At 46.2% G+C, this 20,028-nt stretch overlaps 2 protein-coding genes across 2 annotated transcripts in view; one reads left to right on the plus strand and one right to left on the minus strand.

Moving 5' to 3' along the window:
* The window catches only part of SHISA4 (shisa family member 4), a 477,761-nt gene that overhangs the window by 97,508 nt on the left and 360,225 nt on the right, over nt 1-20,028 (plus strand). The window lies entirely within an intron of this gene.
* Nucleotides 221-11,030, minus strand: LOC309545822 (tubulin alpha-1 chain-like). The gene is made up of 5 exons (XM_082245199.1): nt 10,868-11,030; nt 4,634-4,856; nt 3,157-3,305; nt 1,074-1,754; nt 221-612 (listed from the first exon to the last, which is right to left on the minus strand). Exons 1-5 carry the CDS (start codon nt 10,868-10,870, stop codon nt 319-321), a joined length of 1,350 nt encoding a protein of 449 aa, XP_082101325.1. The 5' UTR covers nt 10,871-11,030; the 3' UTR covers nt 221-318.

Raw genomic sequence — 20,028 nt, forward strand, 5'->3', positions numbered from 1 at the left:
AGTAAATTACCACCATTGCCTTCTGATATTTTTCCAATACATTTAATCAAGAGGACATAGGGGGCTTTGCTCTAGAAGAGACTGCAAGTCCCAACAGGATTACACATGTAACTGCAATAAACCTCATCTAAACTAATCCTTTAGTAAAATAGTTTTAAATGACACGCTAAATATTTATTTTCTGTAATTTCTAGTCTCAAAGATTAGACTGAAGCAGTCAGTAAACAAGACATTTGTTAGTTGAAAAGTCTTTATTCAAAAAGCAGCCATGATTAGAATGTTAATTAAAAAGGCACATTGCCTAATGCCTGGTCAGCATTAGTATTCTTCGCCGTCATCTTCTCCCTCCACAGAGTCTGTGCCAACCTCCTCGTAATCTTTCTCCAATGCAGCCAGATCCTCTCGTGCTTCAGAGAACTCTCCTTCTTCCATGCCTTCACCCACATACCAGTGAACAAAAGCACGCTTGGCATACATCAAGTCAAACTTGTGATCCAGACGTGCCCATGCCTCAGCTATGGCTGTGGTATTACTAAGCATGCATACTGCTCGTTGTACCTTAGCCAAATCTCCACCTGGGACCACAGTGGGGGGTTGGTAGTTTATGCCCACCTGTAACAAATGAGAACCATTACACATGCGTGCAAAAACTTGTATTAAAAATAAATCACAAAACTAAATTGACACCTGAACTAATTTTTGAGCAGTTAAAGCATTTTAACATTCTGAATGGCTGTTCAGAGGCAGTTTGCAACATTCTCTGCATTATGCAGCCATGGTGTTACTCTAGTGTCCTGCCACCCCATGAAAGGCTAAAGATTTGTGCTGAGGAGGAGTTTATAGAAACCGTACAAGAATAAAGCATTAATGACACCAAGTGTCAGACCCAGGACTATTACATTGGGGCTGTAGTGTTTTGGGTAGAATTTAGAGTGACAAAAACAGTGCTAGAGATTAGAGAGAGATATATATATATATATATATATATATATATATATATATATATATATATATATATATATACACACATACTGCCTGAGGTAAGCAATGAATCCCAAAGGGCAAGATTTTACCTTAAAACCTGTTGGACACCAATCCACAAACTGAATAGTACGTTTCGTCTTAATGGCAGCTATTGCAGCATTCACATCTTTGGGAACCACATCTCCACGATACAGCATACAACATGCCATGTATTTTCCATGCCTCGGGTCACATTTCACCATCTGATTTGACGGTTCAAAGCAGGCATTTGTTATCTCAGAGACCGACAGCTGCTCATGGTAAGCCTTCTCAGCAGAAATAATAGGGGAGTAAGTGACCAGAGGGAAGTGGATACGTGGATAAGGCACCAAGTTGGTTTGGAATTCTGTCAAATCCACATTGAGGGCCCCATCAAAGCGCAGAGATGCTGTAATGGAAGACACGATCTGGCCAATCAAACGGTTCAGGTTTGTGTATGTTGGGCGCTCAATATCGAGATTCCGCCTGCAAATGTCGTAAATAGCTTCATTATCCACCATAAAGGCACAGTCCGAGTGCTCCAGTGTTGTATGGGTTGTCAATATGGAATTGTATGGCTCCACTACAGCTGTGGATACTTGTGGGGCTGGATAGATGGCAAACTCCAGTTTGGACTTTTTGCCATAATCCACAGACAATCGCTCCATGAGTAATGAGGTGAACCCGGAGCCTGTCCCCCCACCAAAGCTGTGGAAGATCAGGAAGCCTTGAAGACCAGTGCATTGATCAGCCTAAAAAGAAAAAAAGAGTACTTAGAGTTACATACAAAATAGTCTTGGTATGGTTTACCCCTTTCCATCTAATATGCCCTTACAAAAACCTGCAGCACCTACTCCCTGGAGCACCACTGAAATAGAAAAACCCTACAAGTTTCATTACAAAATTAAACTGTATTGCAAAGCTTTTTTATAATTTGCATGCATAAAGTCACAAATCCTCTCACTAGAGATAAACATTTAGCCCACATTTACATTAGGCGGATTTATTTGACATATCAAAATGCATGCCAATTCTAGGCTTAGGCCCCTTTCACACTTGTGACCTGAAGGTTGCGCAACTTGAAGCAATGCCTGTGTAACCTTAAGTTGCAGCAAAGTCAGACCAAAGTAGTGCAGGAACTACTTTGAAGTCACACATATATGAACAGTACTCATTGGAAATCATGGGGGTACAAGTTGTCATGCGACTTTGCAGTCCCAAGTCGCACAAGTGTGAAAAGGGCCTTACAGTCCCCGTTTGAAGGTCTGTCACTTTTCTCCACTTTAATTTACACAATTTTTTAATAAAGGGTCAAAAGCAAGGGTTTAGTGAAGCCTCAATACTATCTGCAAGTTGAAGGATCGCAAAATTTAAATCTCCAGCATGGATGGAAGTATTAATACTATTCCTTTGGTGGAATTACCTTTTAAAAATGCTAGCAACTAGACAAGACAATTTAGTTTTTTTCCATTTAACAGCAACATTTAGCAAGGAGTTCATCATGGAGCCAAAACAAGAACATTGGTGCAAGCAAGGCTGAGAAACTCCATGCACATTATCCTGTAGCTATCAGTTGTTAGATGTGATGGCTGCACTAGTTTCAAGTTCCCCTCCTACCTGGTGATCCTGCCAGTTTACAATTTCTGTCCTTGGGTGGACATGCTCTTACAGTAGAGTCTGAGGAGCTACAGAACACTTGAGCACCAGCTCCATTCCCTAGGACAGGTGTTCTGTAGTCCACAGGAACTGGATGGCAAACCGTGTTTGAGATTTTAGTTGAGTGAAGAGATTTCTGGCAGAACATTTGTCTGTACTTGTACAAAGGAAAAAAAAGTATATCCATGTGGTGGCTGCATTAGTTCTTTTCTCAGGCCAAGTACTGGAAAAATAACTTGGCTCTTGAATTCATAAACTTTTTAGTAAACTCACCCATTTTTGAAGGGCCCATTCACACCAGCCAGGCCTGTTTTTAAGCAACATACACATTTAAGGGGCTGTCTCATGGACCGGACTACAAGCATTTTGGGAAATGTGATGACAGCAGTGTGCACTGGGGTGCCAATTAGAATCGAGTGAATGGGACCAACTCTTCCCACTTCAGAAACCTATAGTACAACAAGACAGCAAATTTCACAACCAGAAGTCAATACTCACCAACTTCCTTACTCTTTCCAAAACTAAATCTATTATTTCCTTTCCCACTGTGTAGTGTCCACGAGCATAGTTGTTGGCAGCATCCTCCTTACCAGTAATGAGTTGTTCTGGGTGGAATAGTTGTCGATATGTTCCATTTCGAACCTCATCTGTAAAAAGTTCAGGTTATAAAAAGGTTAATAAAAAAAAAAAAATACAAGTTCACATAGAAACCCATTTCAGTTTAAATATCTGCTGTGCTGAGCCTTTGTAATATAAGACATAGTTCTCAAACGATTAGGTCAGGGGTCCTCAAACTACAGCCCGCGGGCTGCATGTAGCCTGCCAGGGTGCTGAACCTGGCCCGCCGGCCGGGATGTATCATTCATGTTTTTTTTTTTTCTCCCCATGAATCACCTAGAGGCAGAGGCTATAAATAGGCTTCAGAAAAGGGTGGATCTGGGGCGCAGAGAACTGCGCCCTAGCCCATCCATTTGTGTGACAATAGCGAATGAAAATTCGCTATGGTCACACGGATCCTCCTCCTGGCCAATCAGTTGGCTGAAAGCCGAGCTCATGCCATTGGCCGAGGAGGAGGTGGGAGGACTCGAGGAGACGCCGCCGCTGCAGGTAAGTGCACTGACTGGTCTCGCTGCATTGAAAGGGGGCACGGCACGCTGTGGTCTCTCTGCATTGAAAGGGGCACGGCACGCTGTGGTCTCTCTGCATTGAAAGGGGGCACGGCACGCTGTGGTCTCTCTGCATTGAAAGGGGGCACACTATACCTTGATTACTAAAGGCCCCTTTCACACTTTTGTGAGCTCAAAGTCACGCAATTTCCCCCCCCCCCCCAAAACTTTTGAGCACCAGCCGCCACTATATAAATAAAACAATAAAAAATATGCGCATTGGAATTCGTTCATATTTTTTTTCAAACTATAGTCCGGCCCCCAACAGTGTCTGAGGGACCGTGAACTGGCCCCCTGTTTAAAAAGTTTGAGAACCCCTGGATTAGGTGATTCACGGATGAAGACTCAATAAAAATAAGGGAGGAGGGGACAGAACCCTACTAAAAAGACAAAGGAAAAAAAAAAAAAAAAAAGTTTGTTGTAAAGTTATTGTAAAAGGCTGTTCCCCCCCCCCCCCCCTTTAAAACCTGTAGATCTTACCTGCCGAGTTGCCCCCACCAGGCTCTTTTCCAGGCACCACCATAGAAAAGCAGCTTCCTATGGGGGTGCATGTACAGGCCAACTCAAAAGCTGGGCTGTGTGTGCCCACAGACCGCACATGTCAGACGACATTAGTAGGAGCCAATTGCTCCCACTGCTGCCTCTACCCTGCGAATACAGAAGAAATAGCCACTAGACGGTCACAGCTCTGGATGGATCGAGTGAGGACATACGTCTAAGTGGAAAGTAAGATGGCGATACAAATACTGGGGCATTTTTATCTTAAAGCAGAGAATTGTGGCTTTAAACTACTTTTTTTATTAGCTTACCTATGACAGCAGACTCCAGATCCACAAACACTGCTCGGGGGACATGTTTTCCAGCACCAGTCTCACTGAAGAATGTATTGAAAGAATCATCTCCACCACCAATTGTTTTGTCACTTGGCATCTGCCCATCAGGCTGGATACCATGCTCCAGGCAGTACAGTTCCCAGCAAGCATTACCAATTTGAACTCCAGCCTGACCAACATGGATGGATATGCACTCACGCTGTAACAAACAAAAATTAAAGTACATTATGAAATTGAACATTGATCAAAACATCACTGTACTTAATAAAGCTACATAGCGCCAAGAGGTCCTCCGCAAGGAAAGGATCATCATGTGTGAAGTTACATTTACACAGAGGCCCATTACACCACATACAACTACACAAAGCTCATCAGTCCCCGAGCAAAGAGGTCATCTAGCTACTGTCAGTTGTGTGTGCTGCCCCTTCCCTGGTAGAAAAAAAACAGACCAGAAAATCTATAGCAGATCACTGTAAGAAAAGTCAGCACTCAGTATAACATTAAATAGTGGTCTTCCCTGATTAAAATAACATGAACAGCTGTTTTTCTTGTTATTGTAATAAAGGAAGACTGCAATTTGAGGTTATCCCCAAGTTCCGCCTTTTTCCCAGTGATTAGGCTATACAGAGGCATTGTCAGCCTGACAGTCTGAGTCCGGGTGGAGCTGGAGATTGATGTGGAAGCACTACTACGACTGTTCCAGAAAATCTATTGTGCGGAGAAACGCATTTAAGAAAACAAAATTTATCTAGGCAGCATTCTGAATTTTAAAATCTTGGCCCAACCATGGGGATTTTTCCTGCATTAATTGCCAGCGACTAAAGCTGCTAGCAACACCTACTGTGTTCCCCCGGCCGAACAGCTCCCACAGCGCAATTGCTCCACGGGAGGGATTTCTGCATCAACACCAACTGTTGATGGGGGAATTGAGCAACTGCCTTTATTGCAACCCATGGTTGCAAGAAAAAGTTACATTGTCTATAAGCCTGCCATATACTCTTCTGTCCCTACTGCACTTCACAAGCACTTCGCAAGAAAATACGTAAAACCTTCAAACGTTTCTGGAGGAAAAATACCCCCAAAAGAAACCCAATTAAAGAGTGACGCTTTTTAAGTCAAGTAATACATAATTAATAATACATACAAAGATACACCCTTAAGCATAGTGAGTCAGATCCAGTCTGAACTAGTATTCTGCATCCTGCTGTGCAAATTTCCAGTGCAAACAAATGACTGACGAGACAAAAGGCAAAGATCCCTTCATATATTTACAAGCACATTAGTGTATTAAAGGCCATAAACAGTTGATCATCTCCAGCCAGATGCAGTTTGACATCACTACAAGAGGGAAGACAGCGCAGCGCCTTCTAAGTGCAGCAAGACATTTATTGAAGTATGTGCAGCAGTATTAAACTCACATTTAGTCGGTGAATAAGATGCAGTTAGTCAAGTAATGTTGATCATCAGGAGCATCACTGGAGCGGGTCCTGGTGGTGGAGGCAGTGGATCCCGGTGAGAGCGGCAGGGGGTTCCTCCGTGTGTACAGGGATGGCCTCGGTGGTGTCCGTGGGCTCCTCGTCAACTGGTGGAACGCTGGCACTCGTGGGTCCTGGGATCCTGAAGTCACTCCTGGCGGTGATGCGGGATGCTACGGCGACGCGTTATCGGAGCATGCGCTCCTTCCTCAGGCCGTGGGTCTGAGCACGGCCTGAGGAAGGAGCGCATGCTCCGATAACGCGTCGCCGTAGCATCCCGCATCACCGCCAGGAGTGACTTCAGGATCCCAGGACCCACGAGTGCCAGCGTTCCACCAGTTGACGAGGAGCCCACGGACACCACCGAGGCCATCCCTGTACACACGGAGGAACCCCCTGCCGCTCTCACCGGGATCCACTGCCTCCACCACCAGGACCCGCTCCAGTGATGCTCCTGATGATCAACATTACTTGACTAACTGCATCTTATTCACCGACTAAATGTGAGTGTAATACTGCTGCACATACTTCAATAAATGTCTTGCTGCACTTAGAAGGCGCTGCGCTGTCTTCCCTCTTGTCTCCCCCCAGAGATCTCTTCTGTCTCTTCCGCCGGCAGCCGCTACAGTGGACAGCTACCCCCTGAACTGTTTGGGGGTCCCCCCACCCCTGGTGTTTCCCTTCTCCCCCGGACCAGCCTTTTTTTTTTTTTTTTTTTGAGACCTCTTCTTGCGCCAATTCACCACCCAACCATTGACATCACTACAATCCTATGCATAGTGGACCATTAGAATGGAAGCACATGCCAAAAAAACCCCCTTACCAAGACACAAGTACACCATGAAATCAAGACTATCCCCAACCTTAGATTTTATTAAGACAGTCAATGAAAAATACAACTGTAATCAATTTTTACCCCTTGTGTTAAACTACTGCATTTTTTGGTTTGGAAGGCTTTTAAAATGCATTTGGAAAAAAAACATTAAATAAGGCAATAAAGCCACAACCCCCAGCTGTCCAAGCCTCCTGGGATACTCATGTCATGCATTCCAAAAGGTTTCCGGGCAATCTACAAAGTGCACATGTGCCGCATTGTCAGGGTGCCAGCTGCATAAACTCAAAATGGACAGTCAGCTTCCAATGACAACAAAGGAAGATGGCGTGGGACCAGACCCTCAACAGCAGTTTACAATGGACAATGCTGAATTCATTAGGGGTTTAATGTATGTTTAATAGGAACAGTATATCAAGCATGATAAAGTGGTTGTAAAAGCTGGAGGTTTACTTTCATGTATGCATAAAGTTTTTTACCTTCATGTATTCTATGCATAAAAAGGTAAAAACCTTTTGTGCACTGCTCCCCCCACAGCCCCCCTAATATTTACCTGAGCCCCCGCTCAATCCTGTGATGTGCAGGGCAGGCTCCCGTGCAGCGCACAAAAAGGTTTTCATCCTGAGACAGCAGCAGGAGTCACTGTCAATCACAGCCAGTGAGCCAATGGAGAGCGGGGGCAGGGCTGAGCCACAGCTCTGTCTTATGGACAGAGCAGGGCTCGGGAGAGAGCATGCACCAGTGCCCCCATAGCAAGCAGTTTGCAATGGGGCACTGGTCATGGGGGGGGGGGGGGGGGGCCTAAAAAAGGATCAGGGCTACTCTGTACAAAACAACTGCACAGTGTAGTTCAGTAACATGTTTTTTTTTTTTTAAAGCCAACCTTTATTACCACTTAAGGGGAACATGAAAAGGGTGAAATTCCTCCAATTGTATTTGTACATGTATACCTTTTCAGTCAGTACCCCACTGAAGTTCCTATACAGTTCCCTTCCTACAGTGAGGATCGCCTTTAAGCCTGGGTTCACACTGCTGGGAATCGTGAGCGGTTTACATGCAGTTAGGAAGACCAAGATTTGCTTGTCAATTGAATAGAAAGGATTTCTGAGTTTGGTTCACATACTAACGTTGCGAATTTTAATGGAGGGGAGAAAAAAAAAAAAATGTAAAATTGCAACGTAAATTGTACTTCTAGAAAGGAATTGACAGAGGGCGCACCAGCCTAGAGGATTATCTTTAAAACAATTTATTAAAATGAAGACATACACATTATACTCACAAAGCAAATGTGAAACATGGGCAAACATGAGCAATAAAGGACCACCAAGGGTCTCCACTGAGCATCCTCTGTTGCCGCAGGCCGTGGACCTCCAAAGAACCGCTTACGCATTTCAGGGTGTTCCCCCTTCATCAGAGCCAATTGGAGGGGTGAGTGGTAGGGCTTCTTGTATTCTAAAAAGGTCACATGATCAAATACTCCACCCCAGGGCATCACTGTATGTGCTCTCTGTGACACACTGTATGTGCTCTCTGTGACAGAGAGCACATAGTGACGCCCCGGGGTGGAGCATTTGCATTCGATCATGTGACCATTTTAGAATACAAAAATCCCTACCACTCACCTCTCCAATTAGCTCTGATGAAGGGGGAACACCCCGAAACGCGTAAGCAGTTCTTTGGAGGTCCACATCCTTCCATGGCCTGCAGCAACAGAGGATGCTCAGTGGAGACCCTTGGTGGTCCTATACTGCTCATGTTTGCCCGTGTTTCACATTTGCTTTGTGAGTATAATGTGTATGCCTTCATTTTAATAAATTTATTTAAAGATAATGCGCTAGGCTGGTGCGCCCTCTGTCCATTCCTTTTCTAGAATTTGTTTGGGTTACCACAACCTGTTGACAGTGGCAGCACAGCCAGGACAACTTCAACTAGACCTGAATCGCATTATTAAGATACCTGCCTCACGGCCACCCCTCAAGCGCAGGAGTCATTTACTTTTTGTAAATATGTACTTCACCTTAGATAAAAATACCACATCAAATTCACACTACATTGCAGCAGTGTGAACCCGGGCCAATTAGAATTCCAGGATAACTAACCTTAAGAGCTCCTCCCCACCTGGTTTTGAAATGTACCCGCTCCCACGTCAGCCAAAAGTTCAGCCCTCGCCACAGCGGGCCCATTGAGAAAGCGCAGCGCGAATAGCACATGTGCAGTCGAAAGCAGGCTGTGAAACCGCAAGGTTTCATTGCTGGTTTCCCTTACTCAAGATGGCAGCACCAGCAAGCCGATTCAAGAATCGGCTTAGGTGAGGAAACTGCGGGATCCCTGGCTGAGCCGTTGTTCTGTGTGTCCATTCAGACACAGAGAAGGGTCCTAGCCCTGTCCCCCTCTCTCCTCATCGGCTTACTGACTTTGACAGTGGGAGAAAATGGCACCTTGCTGCGGTGTCTCAGCCAATCAAGAAGGAGAGTCCTGGACAACCGAAGCACTCGTGCAACTAGAGATGGGCTTGGGTGTGTTCCAGTCCCCACATGACAGATGATGCCCGGAACCTGGACATTGCACTCCACTAATCAGACAGACATTTTCTAAACTCTACAGCTACGGATTGGGAAAGGTCTCAACGCCTGTGATTAGTGGACTGCAGCATCAGTGCCCTGTCGGGATCGGGTCCTCATTAGAAAGATTGATAGCAGCAAGAGCCAATTGCTCCCACTGCGGTCAATCAAATCCAGTCACACGGAAACCAGGGCTGAGGCCTGCTGTCTGAGTGGGATGCAGAAGCATACTCGTGAGTGCCCCCATGGAAAGCAGCTCGCCGTGGGGGCACCCCATAAAAAGGAGGAGACAGAAGCAGAGGATCGGGGCTGCCCTGTGCAAAAATCCTTGCGCAGAGCAGGCAAGTATAACTGTTTAAATAAAAAAAAAAAAAAAAAACTATATATATCTGCCTCTAGAACCAATTTAAGGCCTGGTTCACACCAGTGCGATTGGAGATACACCTTGCGTAGCACAGAACCAAATGAAAAAGGAAACTGCATTGTTTTTCAATGGTCTCCAATCACATCAGTGTGGCTCAGTAAAGAGATTTTTTTTTTTTTTTAAAAAAGGTTCTTGTGCTGGAGTTGTACCAACGTAGTACAATAGAATATTGAAACCTCGTCAAAGTTGCATTCAAGTAGCATTACCGATCAAAAGTTGCATTGTAGCAGTGTACACCTATCCTACATTTCTTACTAGAAGCAGCAGTTACACAGTCAAGGTTGCATGCATACCAAAAAGAACGCACCCTGCCCTAATGATCGCCCAATGACAGCACAAGCAGCTCAAACCGGCTGATCCTGTCCAGGAGGAGGAGGAGACATGCTCCAAAGAGTTACATAGTATCACCCCACCCAGCACTTGTCATCCACTGCTGTCACTGCCCCTACCGGCTTCTCTGTGCTGAGCCTTTCAGCACACAGCCATCAGCCATGTGTTATTACTCCATATTGGAAGTTTCAGGAGTCAACCTATACAACACTTTGTAAAAGCCTGATCTATTGCAGGTCTGTGAACATACACAGTTCCACAGGACTCGACAAAGAGTTGTGATAGGCTCACAGATAACACTAAGGCTATTGTAATAGACTACAGCGTACCATGAAGAGACTTAGAACCCCCTCCCCCCTGATAATATGAGCGCATACATGAAGGAGACCAACAAAGCATCCGGAAAAAAACCCTTTCCATATAAAGTTAAAGACCTAAACTCCAATGAAAAGACGCTAATCCCCTACTAGAAGCAGCCGCGACCCCTCACAGCCCGAAAACAATATTTTGACGACTTTTCGCGCCACTTTTCTTAGCTCTCCCCTAGTAAGTTAGTATCCCCGGCTTATCGCCCTCCTCGCGTCTCACCATAGTTACAGCTTTTCAAAGTCACACGACACGAAGAAAGACACAACCGGCTTTGGGACGTTAGGCCGCCTTTTTTCCCCCCGGCTCCGTTGACCGTAGACGCGCAACGGGTCTCCGCCAACACAGCAACTGGCTGCTCCCGCCCAGAAAACGTCTAATATACCACCGGACAGGGCGTGATCCGCGCTCATTGGTCCATCCGCAGAACCGTCGCTTTCTGATAGGACTGAGTGGTCTTTAAACGAGGCAGTGGATGAGAGACGAGCGACTGGTAGGCGTGTCTTGGAGTTCTGTAGGCCGCTGGGAAAATTCCTGGGCCGGGCGGGGGTCTTGTGAGGGGAAGAAGATGGTACAGTCAGGTGATAGAGACATGTCTTCCTGTCACAGCGAGTATAGGGCACCGATACGGTGTTCTTTGTCACAAGTGCAATAGTTATACAAGAAACTGTAAAAGCACAATGTAGCATATGGCAGGCTATTCCAGCGGCTTCTCACTTGGCACCAGCTGAAGGTCATTACCAGTATCCGTAAAAATGAATTATGACTAGAACACAAGCAGCATGTTCCCCAATTCAGAGAGAGAATGTACCTATCTCACTGCAAGGTCACTTCAATGATACAGACAAATACACTCCATACTAATGGTATAGCCAGGGCTTTTTATCAGTGGGAATGGGGGGGGGGGGGGGGGACATTCCAGCACTGAAGCACCTAATGGCAAGGGGCTCAGGGGTGTGTAGTAATGCTGGATGATCTATTGTTGCTGCTGGGAGGATTCTAGTGTTGAGGGGGTGGTCTATTGTTGGCTGCTGGAGGATCTATTGATGCTGCGGGGTGCAATTGCAGCAGGGAGGAATCTACTTTTGAGGGAGGGGTCTATTGTTGGCTGCATGAGGGTCTATTAATGTTAATTGCTGCTGGGAGGAATCTAGTGGTCTATTGTTGGCTGCTGGATGGTCTATTGCTGCTGGGAGGGATCTAGTGTGAAGGGAGGGGTCTATTGTTGGCTGCTGGATGGTCTATTGCTGCTGGGAGGGATCTAGTGTGAAGGGAGGGGTCTATTGTTGGCTGCTGGATGGTCTATTGCTGCTGGGAGAGATCTAGTGTGAAGGGAGGGGTCTATTGCTGCTGGGAAGAAGCTACTTTTTGAGGGAGTGGTCTAATATTGTTGGCTGCTGGAGGGTCTATTGATGCTGAGGGGTACAATTGCTGCTGGGAGAATCTACTCTTGAGGGAGTGGTCTATTGTTGGTTGCTGGAGGGTCTATTGATGCTGGGGGGGATCTACTTTTGAGGAAGTGGTCTATTGTTGTTGGCTGCTGGAGGGTTTATTGATGCTGAGGGGTTCAATTGCTACTAGCAGGAATTTACTTTTGAAGGAGTGGTCTTTCACTGCTGGCTGTTGAGGTAGGGACCCTGCAATCTTCAGTACTGTTGAGGGCGTAGTCTATTGTCGCTGGCTGCTGGAGGATCTAGTGTTTCCAATGGGGAGCTACTAAGGCAAGGGTGGATCTACTGTTGTGGGGGAATTTATTGTTGAAAGGGGGGGGTGGATTGTTGTTGGCTTCAGGGGATACATTTCACAGCTTATCATTAAATTATTTTGCTCCGTAAAATACTTGGTTCTGTTTATTCTATGGCAAAATTGTGTTAAAAATGGTAGGGGTTTAAAACTTGACCCTACTCACTGTATACACAGCACAGTCCTTGTACCTCAAAAATAGGCTTTAAGACGTGTACGCTGCACAAACATTTGTAAAGATGAAACTATTCCATTACATGTTTTCTGCCCACAGCCTACCTTGAAGAAAAACTTCATAAACATAGACATTGCCTACTTAGTAAACCAGAAACTGTTGTACAATATAAAGCAGTGGTCTGGAATATGAAATACACAGCATAAGGAAGTGATGGCAAACCCATGGCATGCAGAGCCCTGTTTGTGGGCACGCAAGTAGGGCTGCCATCTTTTCTCTTGTCCATAACAGAAGAAGAGTGCCCATTAAAAATATGCTGGTGCTCGGTCTACTGATTCAGCTCAGGCTTTACCAGCCGCAGCCTTCTGCAGACCTGCCCCCTTCTGCCCTCTATGCATCTCACCTATTGGCTTCCACGAAATGCCAAGGTCCGTTGCAGGGAGGCAATTGGCCAGCGCAGGTGTCAGTCATGTGAGTGTGCGTCCGTTGCCTCGGCCAATCCACAGCTCTCGGCTGACTCAGTGGGTGGGCTGGGTAGGGGAAAATCCACAACAAGGCTGGCCAGCAAATGGGGAAGCAAGGAGAGTGTCCCAGGTGTTCACTATCAGGCCAGGGTAGACGTTTCCTGGAGTTCTGGCTGGAGCCCAGGAAGGCTGCCTAGAATATAGGGGGAAGAACTGACTGGTTGCCAATAGCAACCTAATACAGGCCTTCTGTTTTTCAGTTGTGCATTACAGTAGAGGAAGGAGCTTACAAGAGGACTCCTGGCTGGCTGCAGCCAGGGACTAATGAGGAGCGAAGACAAGTGCACCATGGAACATGTAGTCCCGGAAGACTATGGCTCAATTTTAATTACTTAACCTTGCTAGCGGTATTCCCGAGCGTGACTCGGGGTTAAAATTTAGAGCCAAAAGCGGTAACCCCGAGCCACACTCGGGGTACCGCTAGGAAGATCGCTGGATCCTGGTAGAAGTTTTACTTACCTTTTCTCCGGGATCCAGCGATGTATGCGGGTGGTATGCGGCGGCGGAGCTTCCTCCCGATCGTCTGTGAGCCCCGACTTCCGTCTCCTGCGACGTGACGTCCGCAGGGGGGGGTGGAACCGGCGGCAAGTTCAAAAAGTATATGCACAAACACACTGATACACTGTAATCCTATTGGATTACATTCCCTAAATAAAATAAATTGACCTTTGATTGCCCCCCAGTGCTTTCTCCATTGCACTTCCTGCATTTTTTCTATACATTGTATCTGGACATTGCAGAGCGACCATGGCCTCAAACAAGCGGGCCGCAACCTCAAAAGCGGTATATGACCTGCTGGGATCGCTTGCAGAGTGGAGTGACATCGATTTATGGGGAACTTCATCATCCGACGCAGAAAGTGAGTTCAGTGATGATGCTGTGACTGTGCCGAGCGATGTGCGTACTTGGTGCGTGATCGACTGCGGTACGGAGCACGTAGTGCCCCCAAGGTTCCCGTTTACCGGAGCACCTGGTATCAAAGTCCATGTTGAGGAGGACAACCCCTTGGCGTATCTGCAACTTTTTTTGACCGATGAGGTTATCGAAAAAATTGTTGTGGACACCAATCGGTACCAGGAGCAACAAGCCACAGTGCATCGGCGGTTTTCAAGGAGCAGGATGTGGGAACCCGTGACCAGTGCAGATATCTGGAAATTTCTGGGCCTAATTATTCTGCAGGGAGTGGTGGGGAAACCCCTGCAGAAGTGGTATTGGACCACAAACAAATTATTGGCCACTCCTTTTTTTGGCACCGTAAGGTCGTACAAATTTTCCCTCATTATGAGGTATTTGCACTTTACCAATAATGATGATTTTGATGAGACTTCTCATCCAGCTCCGAAGCTCAAAAAGATCTGGGACATTTACCAACTAATTTTGAAAAATTTCCAGGAGTCCTATGTCCCAGAAAGAGACATTTGCATAGACGAAAGTCTAATGGCCTATAAAGGGAGACTTGGCTGGATACAATATATTGCGTCCAAGTGAGCACGCTTTGGAATAAAATCATTTATGTTGTGTGAATCTAGCTCTGGATATATTTGGAATTCGGTCCTATACACCGGGAGAGGAACCAAGTTCAACCAAAGGTTCAGCAGCTATGGGATGGCAACTGCTTCTGTTCTGACGCTGATTGAGCCTCTGCTGAATCAGGGGTACTGTGTCACCACAGACAATTTCTATACATCCCCAGAACTGTTTGAGTTCCTCCTACAACACAAGACAGATGCGTATGGGACCATCAGAGCAAACCGGCGTGACATACCCCCAGCTTTGCCAACAAAAAGCTGAAGCCCAGAGAATTAGTTGCCTGGTAGAAAGGAAAAATGTTGGCACTGAGATGGCGTGACAAAAAAGATGTCTGCCTGATGAGTTCCATCCACAACATCGCCACTGTCATGGTACATACAAAAGGGGGAAAAGATGTTCTGAAACCGCAACTGGTCCTGGATTATAACACCACCATGGGAGGTGTGGATAGAGCTGACCAGGCCATGACTTTCTATCCGGCAATGCGGAAACAGCAGAAAAAATATTATAAAAAAATATTCAGGCACCTCCTGGAGCAGTGTTTGTGGAATGCATTCATTCTCCTAAAAAAGAAGAGTGACAGGCCTGTGCTCCATGACACTTCCACCACCACGCTTGACTGTAAGCAAGACACTTTTCTTTGCTCTCCTCACCCGGTTGCTGCCACACACGCTTGACACCATCTGAACCAAATAAGTTCATCTTGGTCTCATCAGACCACGGGACTCTGCAGAAATACTCGCAGCACTCATACGTCTATTTCCCAAAGACAGCCTCTGGCTATGACACTGAGCATGTGCACTCAACTTCTTTGGTTGACCCTGGCGAGGCCTGTTCTGGGTAGAAGCTGTCCTGTTAAACCACTGTATGGTCTTGGCCACCATGCTGCAGCTCAGTTTCAGGGTCTTAATCTTTTTGTAGCCTAGACCATCTTTATGTATTGTAGAGCACCAATTCTTTTTTTCAGATCCTCAGAGAGTTCTTTGCCATGAGGTGCCATGTTGAACTCCCAGTGACCAGTAAGAGAGTGAGAGTGATAACACCAAATTTAACACACCTGAGACCTTGCAACACTAACAAGTCACATGACACTGGGGAGGGAAAATGACTAATTGGGCCCAATTTATACATTTACATTAAGGGTTTACTCACTTTTGTTGCCAGTGATTTAGACATTAATGGCTGTGTTGAGTTATTTTGAGGGAACAGCAAATTTACACTGTCCTCACATGAAAAGATATAATAAAATATTTACATAAATGTGAGGGGTGTACTCACTTTTGTGAGATACTGTATATATATTTTTTTAGCAAAGACTCTGGAGAATAAAATGGCGGTCACTGCAATATTTTTTGTCGCGCAGTATTTGCGCGGCGGTCTTTCAAATACTTTTTTTGGGGGAAAAAAATACATTTCACTGCATTCAAAAAAACTAAACAGTAAAGCTAGCCCAATTTTTGGGATATTGTGAAAGATGATGGTACGCCGAGTAAATCGACACCCAACATGTTACAGTTTAAAATTGCGCACACTCCTGAAATGGCGACAAACTACGGTACTTAATCTCCATAAGCGGCACTTTTAAATTTTTTAATGGTTACCAGTTTAGAGTTACAGAGGAAGTCTTTTTCTAGAATTATTGCTCTCGTTTTGGCGATTCCTCACATGTGTGGTTGGAATACTGGTTTCGCAGGTACGACTTACGTATGCGTTTTCTTTCGTGCGCAAGCTCACGGCGACGCTTCAAAAATTATAATTTTTTTCCTATTTATTTTACATTTTTTATTTTAAAGCACGGTTTAAAAAAAAAAAAAACGGTGATCGCTTTTATTGCTGTCACAAAGAATGTAAACATTCTTGTTGTCACGTACCTGGAGATGGAGCCTGACGTGGAGAGGAAGGCGATCTCTTACACCTCCTGCCTAGTACCCCTGATAATGCAAACAGGAGGCACAGAAGCCTGGAGTGGCACAAGTGCCTAGAAGTTCAGATGGTGAAGGCTGCAGATGAGGTCCGTGCGTACTTGGATGCAGACTGGATCGTGATGCAGACAGCAGGTACCTGGCAGACTGACTGGTCACAGGTAGCAGATGCTTAGCAGGCTGGCAGATCACAGGCAGCAGAGTAGTCCGGTTCAGGCAGGAGTTGGCAACGGCAGACAGGCAGACAGCAGGATAAAGCGGAGACGTTGTCGAAGAGCAAGCCAGGGGTCGGTTCAGGCAGAGTTCAATCGTGGTCAGACGGATCAGGACAGCAACAGAGTAAACACCAGGAACAGGAAACAGGAAGCAGGAAGCTGTAGACCATAAGGCAAGGTCCTAGTGCAGCAGAGGTGTTTATATAGGCCATTTGGCGCCACTTAGTGGCAGGTGTGGAAAGTGAACAGGAATACAAAGTCCATAGGTTTGGCTAAATAGGCTTTCTCCGTTGGTTAACAAAACACTCTCCGTCTGCACATAACTATGTGCCTGGGCTTACTTCTTCTTCCCTGACACTTGTGACAGTAATAATAGGCATTGACAGGTACTCTTTATGGAGGGAGCGGGGGTCTAAAAGAGCCCCAACCCCTCCACTTCAAAGTATTCAAAATGCCAAAATCTGCATTTTTGGATACTGTCACTTTAAAATCGGCACCGTTAGCAGCCGAGTTAACCGGAAGTGATGCCGCTTCCAGGTTACTACATCGGAGACCCGATCAAAGCCGAATCCAGCTTTGTTCAGGACTCCAACCAGCCCATGGACGTGTCGGCTGGTTGCTCGGGTCTCCCGGTGGGACGGGAGACTCGGGCAGAGCCGTGGGAAGATGTCCCCTCCCGCTCGCTGGGATAACAGCCAAGGGGCTGCTGAGCCGCCACAGCTGTCATTTTTAAAAAAAAAAAAAAAAAAAAAAAACAGTACTGAGTTGATGCCTGCAGTTGTACAAACTTTCCCACTCTCCCCCTCCCAACCAGTACAGATCTCCACCCAGGTACAAATCCCCTGCCCCGGTGAAGCCCCCATACTTTCATGAAATCCACTCACCCTCAAGTTTTTTATGGGTTAAGGTATCTTTGGAGTTGGCATTTTCTATTTTTTTAAACAGTACTTGGTAGTAGTGCTGGTGTTCTGTCGAATAGTCCATCTCATCAGATAATGCCGCCGATGATCTGCACATGCGCAGTATGTAATGTCACTCCAGTTGATCTACCGGTTAGCTGGCGTGACATCAACACAGCGCATGCAAAGATCGTCAGAGGCATTATCCGACGAGCTGCAAAGCACGGAGGGAGAATCTAATTGTCAGATTCTGCCTTGCTCTCTCTACGGATGTGCGAGACTTGGACGGAATCCGCCCTGCATACCAAAATCCACACTGCAAGATCTGCCCTGCAACACACCCAAATCCGCCACACAACAATAGTATTGCGTCTGATTCCACCTATGGCGTCGCTAAAGTCTCACGCATGCGCAGGTAGAGCAAGGCACAATCTGACAATTAGATTGTCCCTCTGCGTTTTTCAAATCATCGCATAATGCCTCTGATGATCTGCGAATGCGCAGTGTTGACGTCACGCCAGATGACATGCACAGATCTCTTCGTGGTATTATCCGATGGGATGCACTATTGGACAGAACATCTGTTTTGCCTTCACTTTCTTTTAGTATGACTCATCTTGTAAGCTTCTCATGTTCATTCGCCTGCAAATTCTATCAGTATTATAGCCATCTTGGTTCTGTTGCTTTTTGTTTTTAGACATTACTAGCTACATCCTGTGAGTATGCAAACAATAAAAAGGCAGGAAAATTGAAAACTGTTTTCTACACTTTTTATAATTTTTCTTTCCTGGCCTATCCTAATGTCAGCACATATTCTCTCCCAGGTTACCTGGTGAGAGTCTAGTTACCTAACATGGGAGGGGGGGGGGGTCAATTTTGGCTACGCCCTTGAGGCAGTCCCAGGGGGGGTATACCATCACATCCTGCTTTAAGACTTCAGTTTGTAACAAGCAGTGTCAGAAGAATACATAACTCAACCCAAAAAAGGGGCGGGTGCTGTGTCAGTCAGTGAACCTCAGAGAAAAGAATTTTACGGTAAGACAAAAATCCAGTTCTTTTTCGTTCACTGACGGACACAGTTCCATGTCTTCTTAGACCCTTGGACTATCCCAAAGCAGTGTCAATATGAGGGGTGGGAAAAACACAGCAATACATATAATACCCAACAAGGGCTAAATGTAGCCAACCAGGTAAAACAGGAGCTTAACTAGGGACAACTAGAGCTCACCACCAGGAAAAAAATACAACCTCAAGAGGCAGGAGCCTCTGCAACCACAGCCAAAGCAGCATCCGAAGATGCAAGACCATCCACCTTATAAAACTTTGTGAATGTGTGTGCAGACGACCACGTAGCTGCCTTGCACACCTGAACCACTGACCTTTTGACAGAAGGCCCAGGAGGCACTAAGCGACCTCGTAGAAAGTGCCTTGACAAGGAAAGGAGGAACCTGACCCTTAACAGAATAGGTCTGCACCCCCGTCTGCCTGGTCCATCTGGAAATGGTCACAGCAGATGCAGCCTGCCCCTTACGAAGTCCATCTGTAAAAGCAAACAAAGAATCGCATTTCTGAACTGACTCAGTCATCACCAGGTACACCCGAACTGCCCTGACTACATCCAAGGCATGTAGAGCAATTTCTTTAGGATGTTTTGGTTTAGGACATAAGGACGGCAACACAATATCTTCATTCAAATGAAACCCCAAGACAACCTTAGGAAGGAACGCCTGACAGGGTCGTAACACCACTTTGTCCCTGTGAACCACCAGGTAAGGTGACCGACAGGACAATGCAGCTAACTCCGACACCCTACGGCATCCACTTAATACTGCTCTGTCTCTCACCCGCCCAATACCGATCCGTTTCTCACCCACTTGCCGTAAGTGACGCCCGGGTGATACTGATCCGTCCGGCATACGATCTCGGAGGTCACGTGCGTGATCACGCCAGGCGTGACCACGTGACCTCTGAGATAGTCATCATATGCCGGACGTAGCGCTACCTGGGTGTCACTTACGGCAAGTGCACGCATGTGACCTCCGAGATTGTATGCCGGATGGAGCGGTATCACCCGGGTGTCACAGCAAGTGGGTGAGAGATGGATCGGTATTGGGTGGGTGGGAGAAGGAGCGGGTGAGAGACAGAGCAGTATTGGAGTGGATGCCGAATGGAGCGGGATCACCCGGGTATCACTTACGGCAAGTGGGTGAGAGATACCGATCTGCCAACAGATCCGCTAATGTGGAATTGCTTATATCTTTAATTTGTACCAATGTGAGTGGCATATTCATTAACATTTGTAAACGGAATTATGCTATGTGACATTATTTTACCCTTACATGAGCATCACCACCTAATGGTTGGAGGAGACTAGT

This window comes from Pelophylax lessonae, assembly GCF_965119305.1.
Source record: "Pelophylax lessonae genome assembly, chromosome: 2".
Classification (NCBI taxonomy): Eukaryota; Metazoa; Chordata; class Amphibia; order Anura; family Ranidae; genus Pelophylax; species Pelophylax lessonae.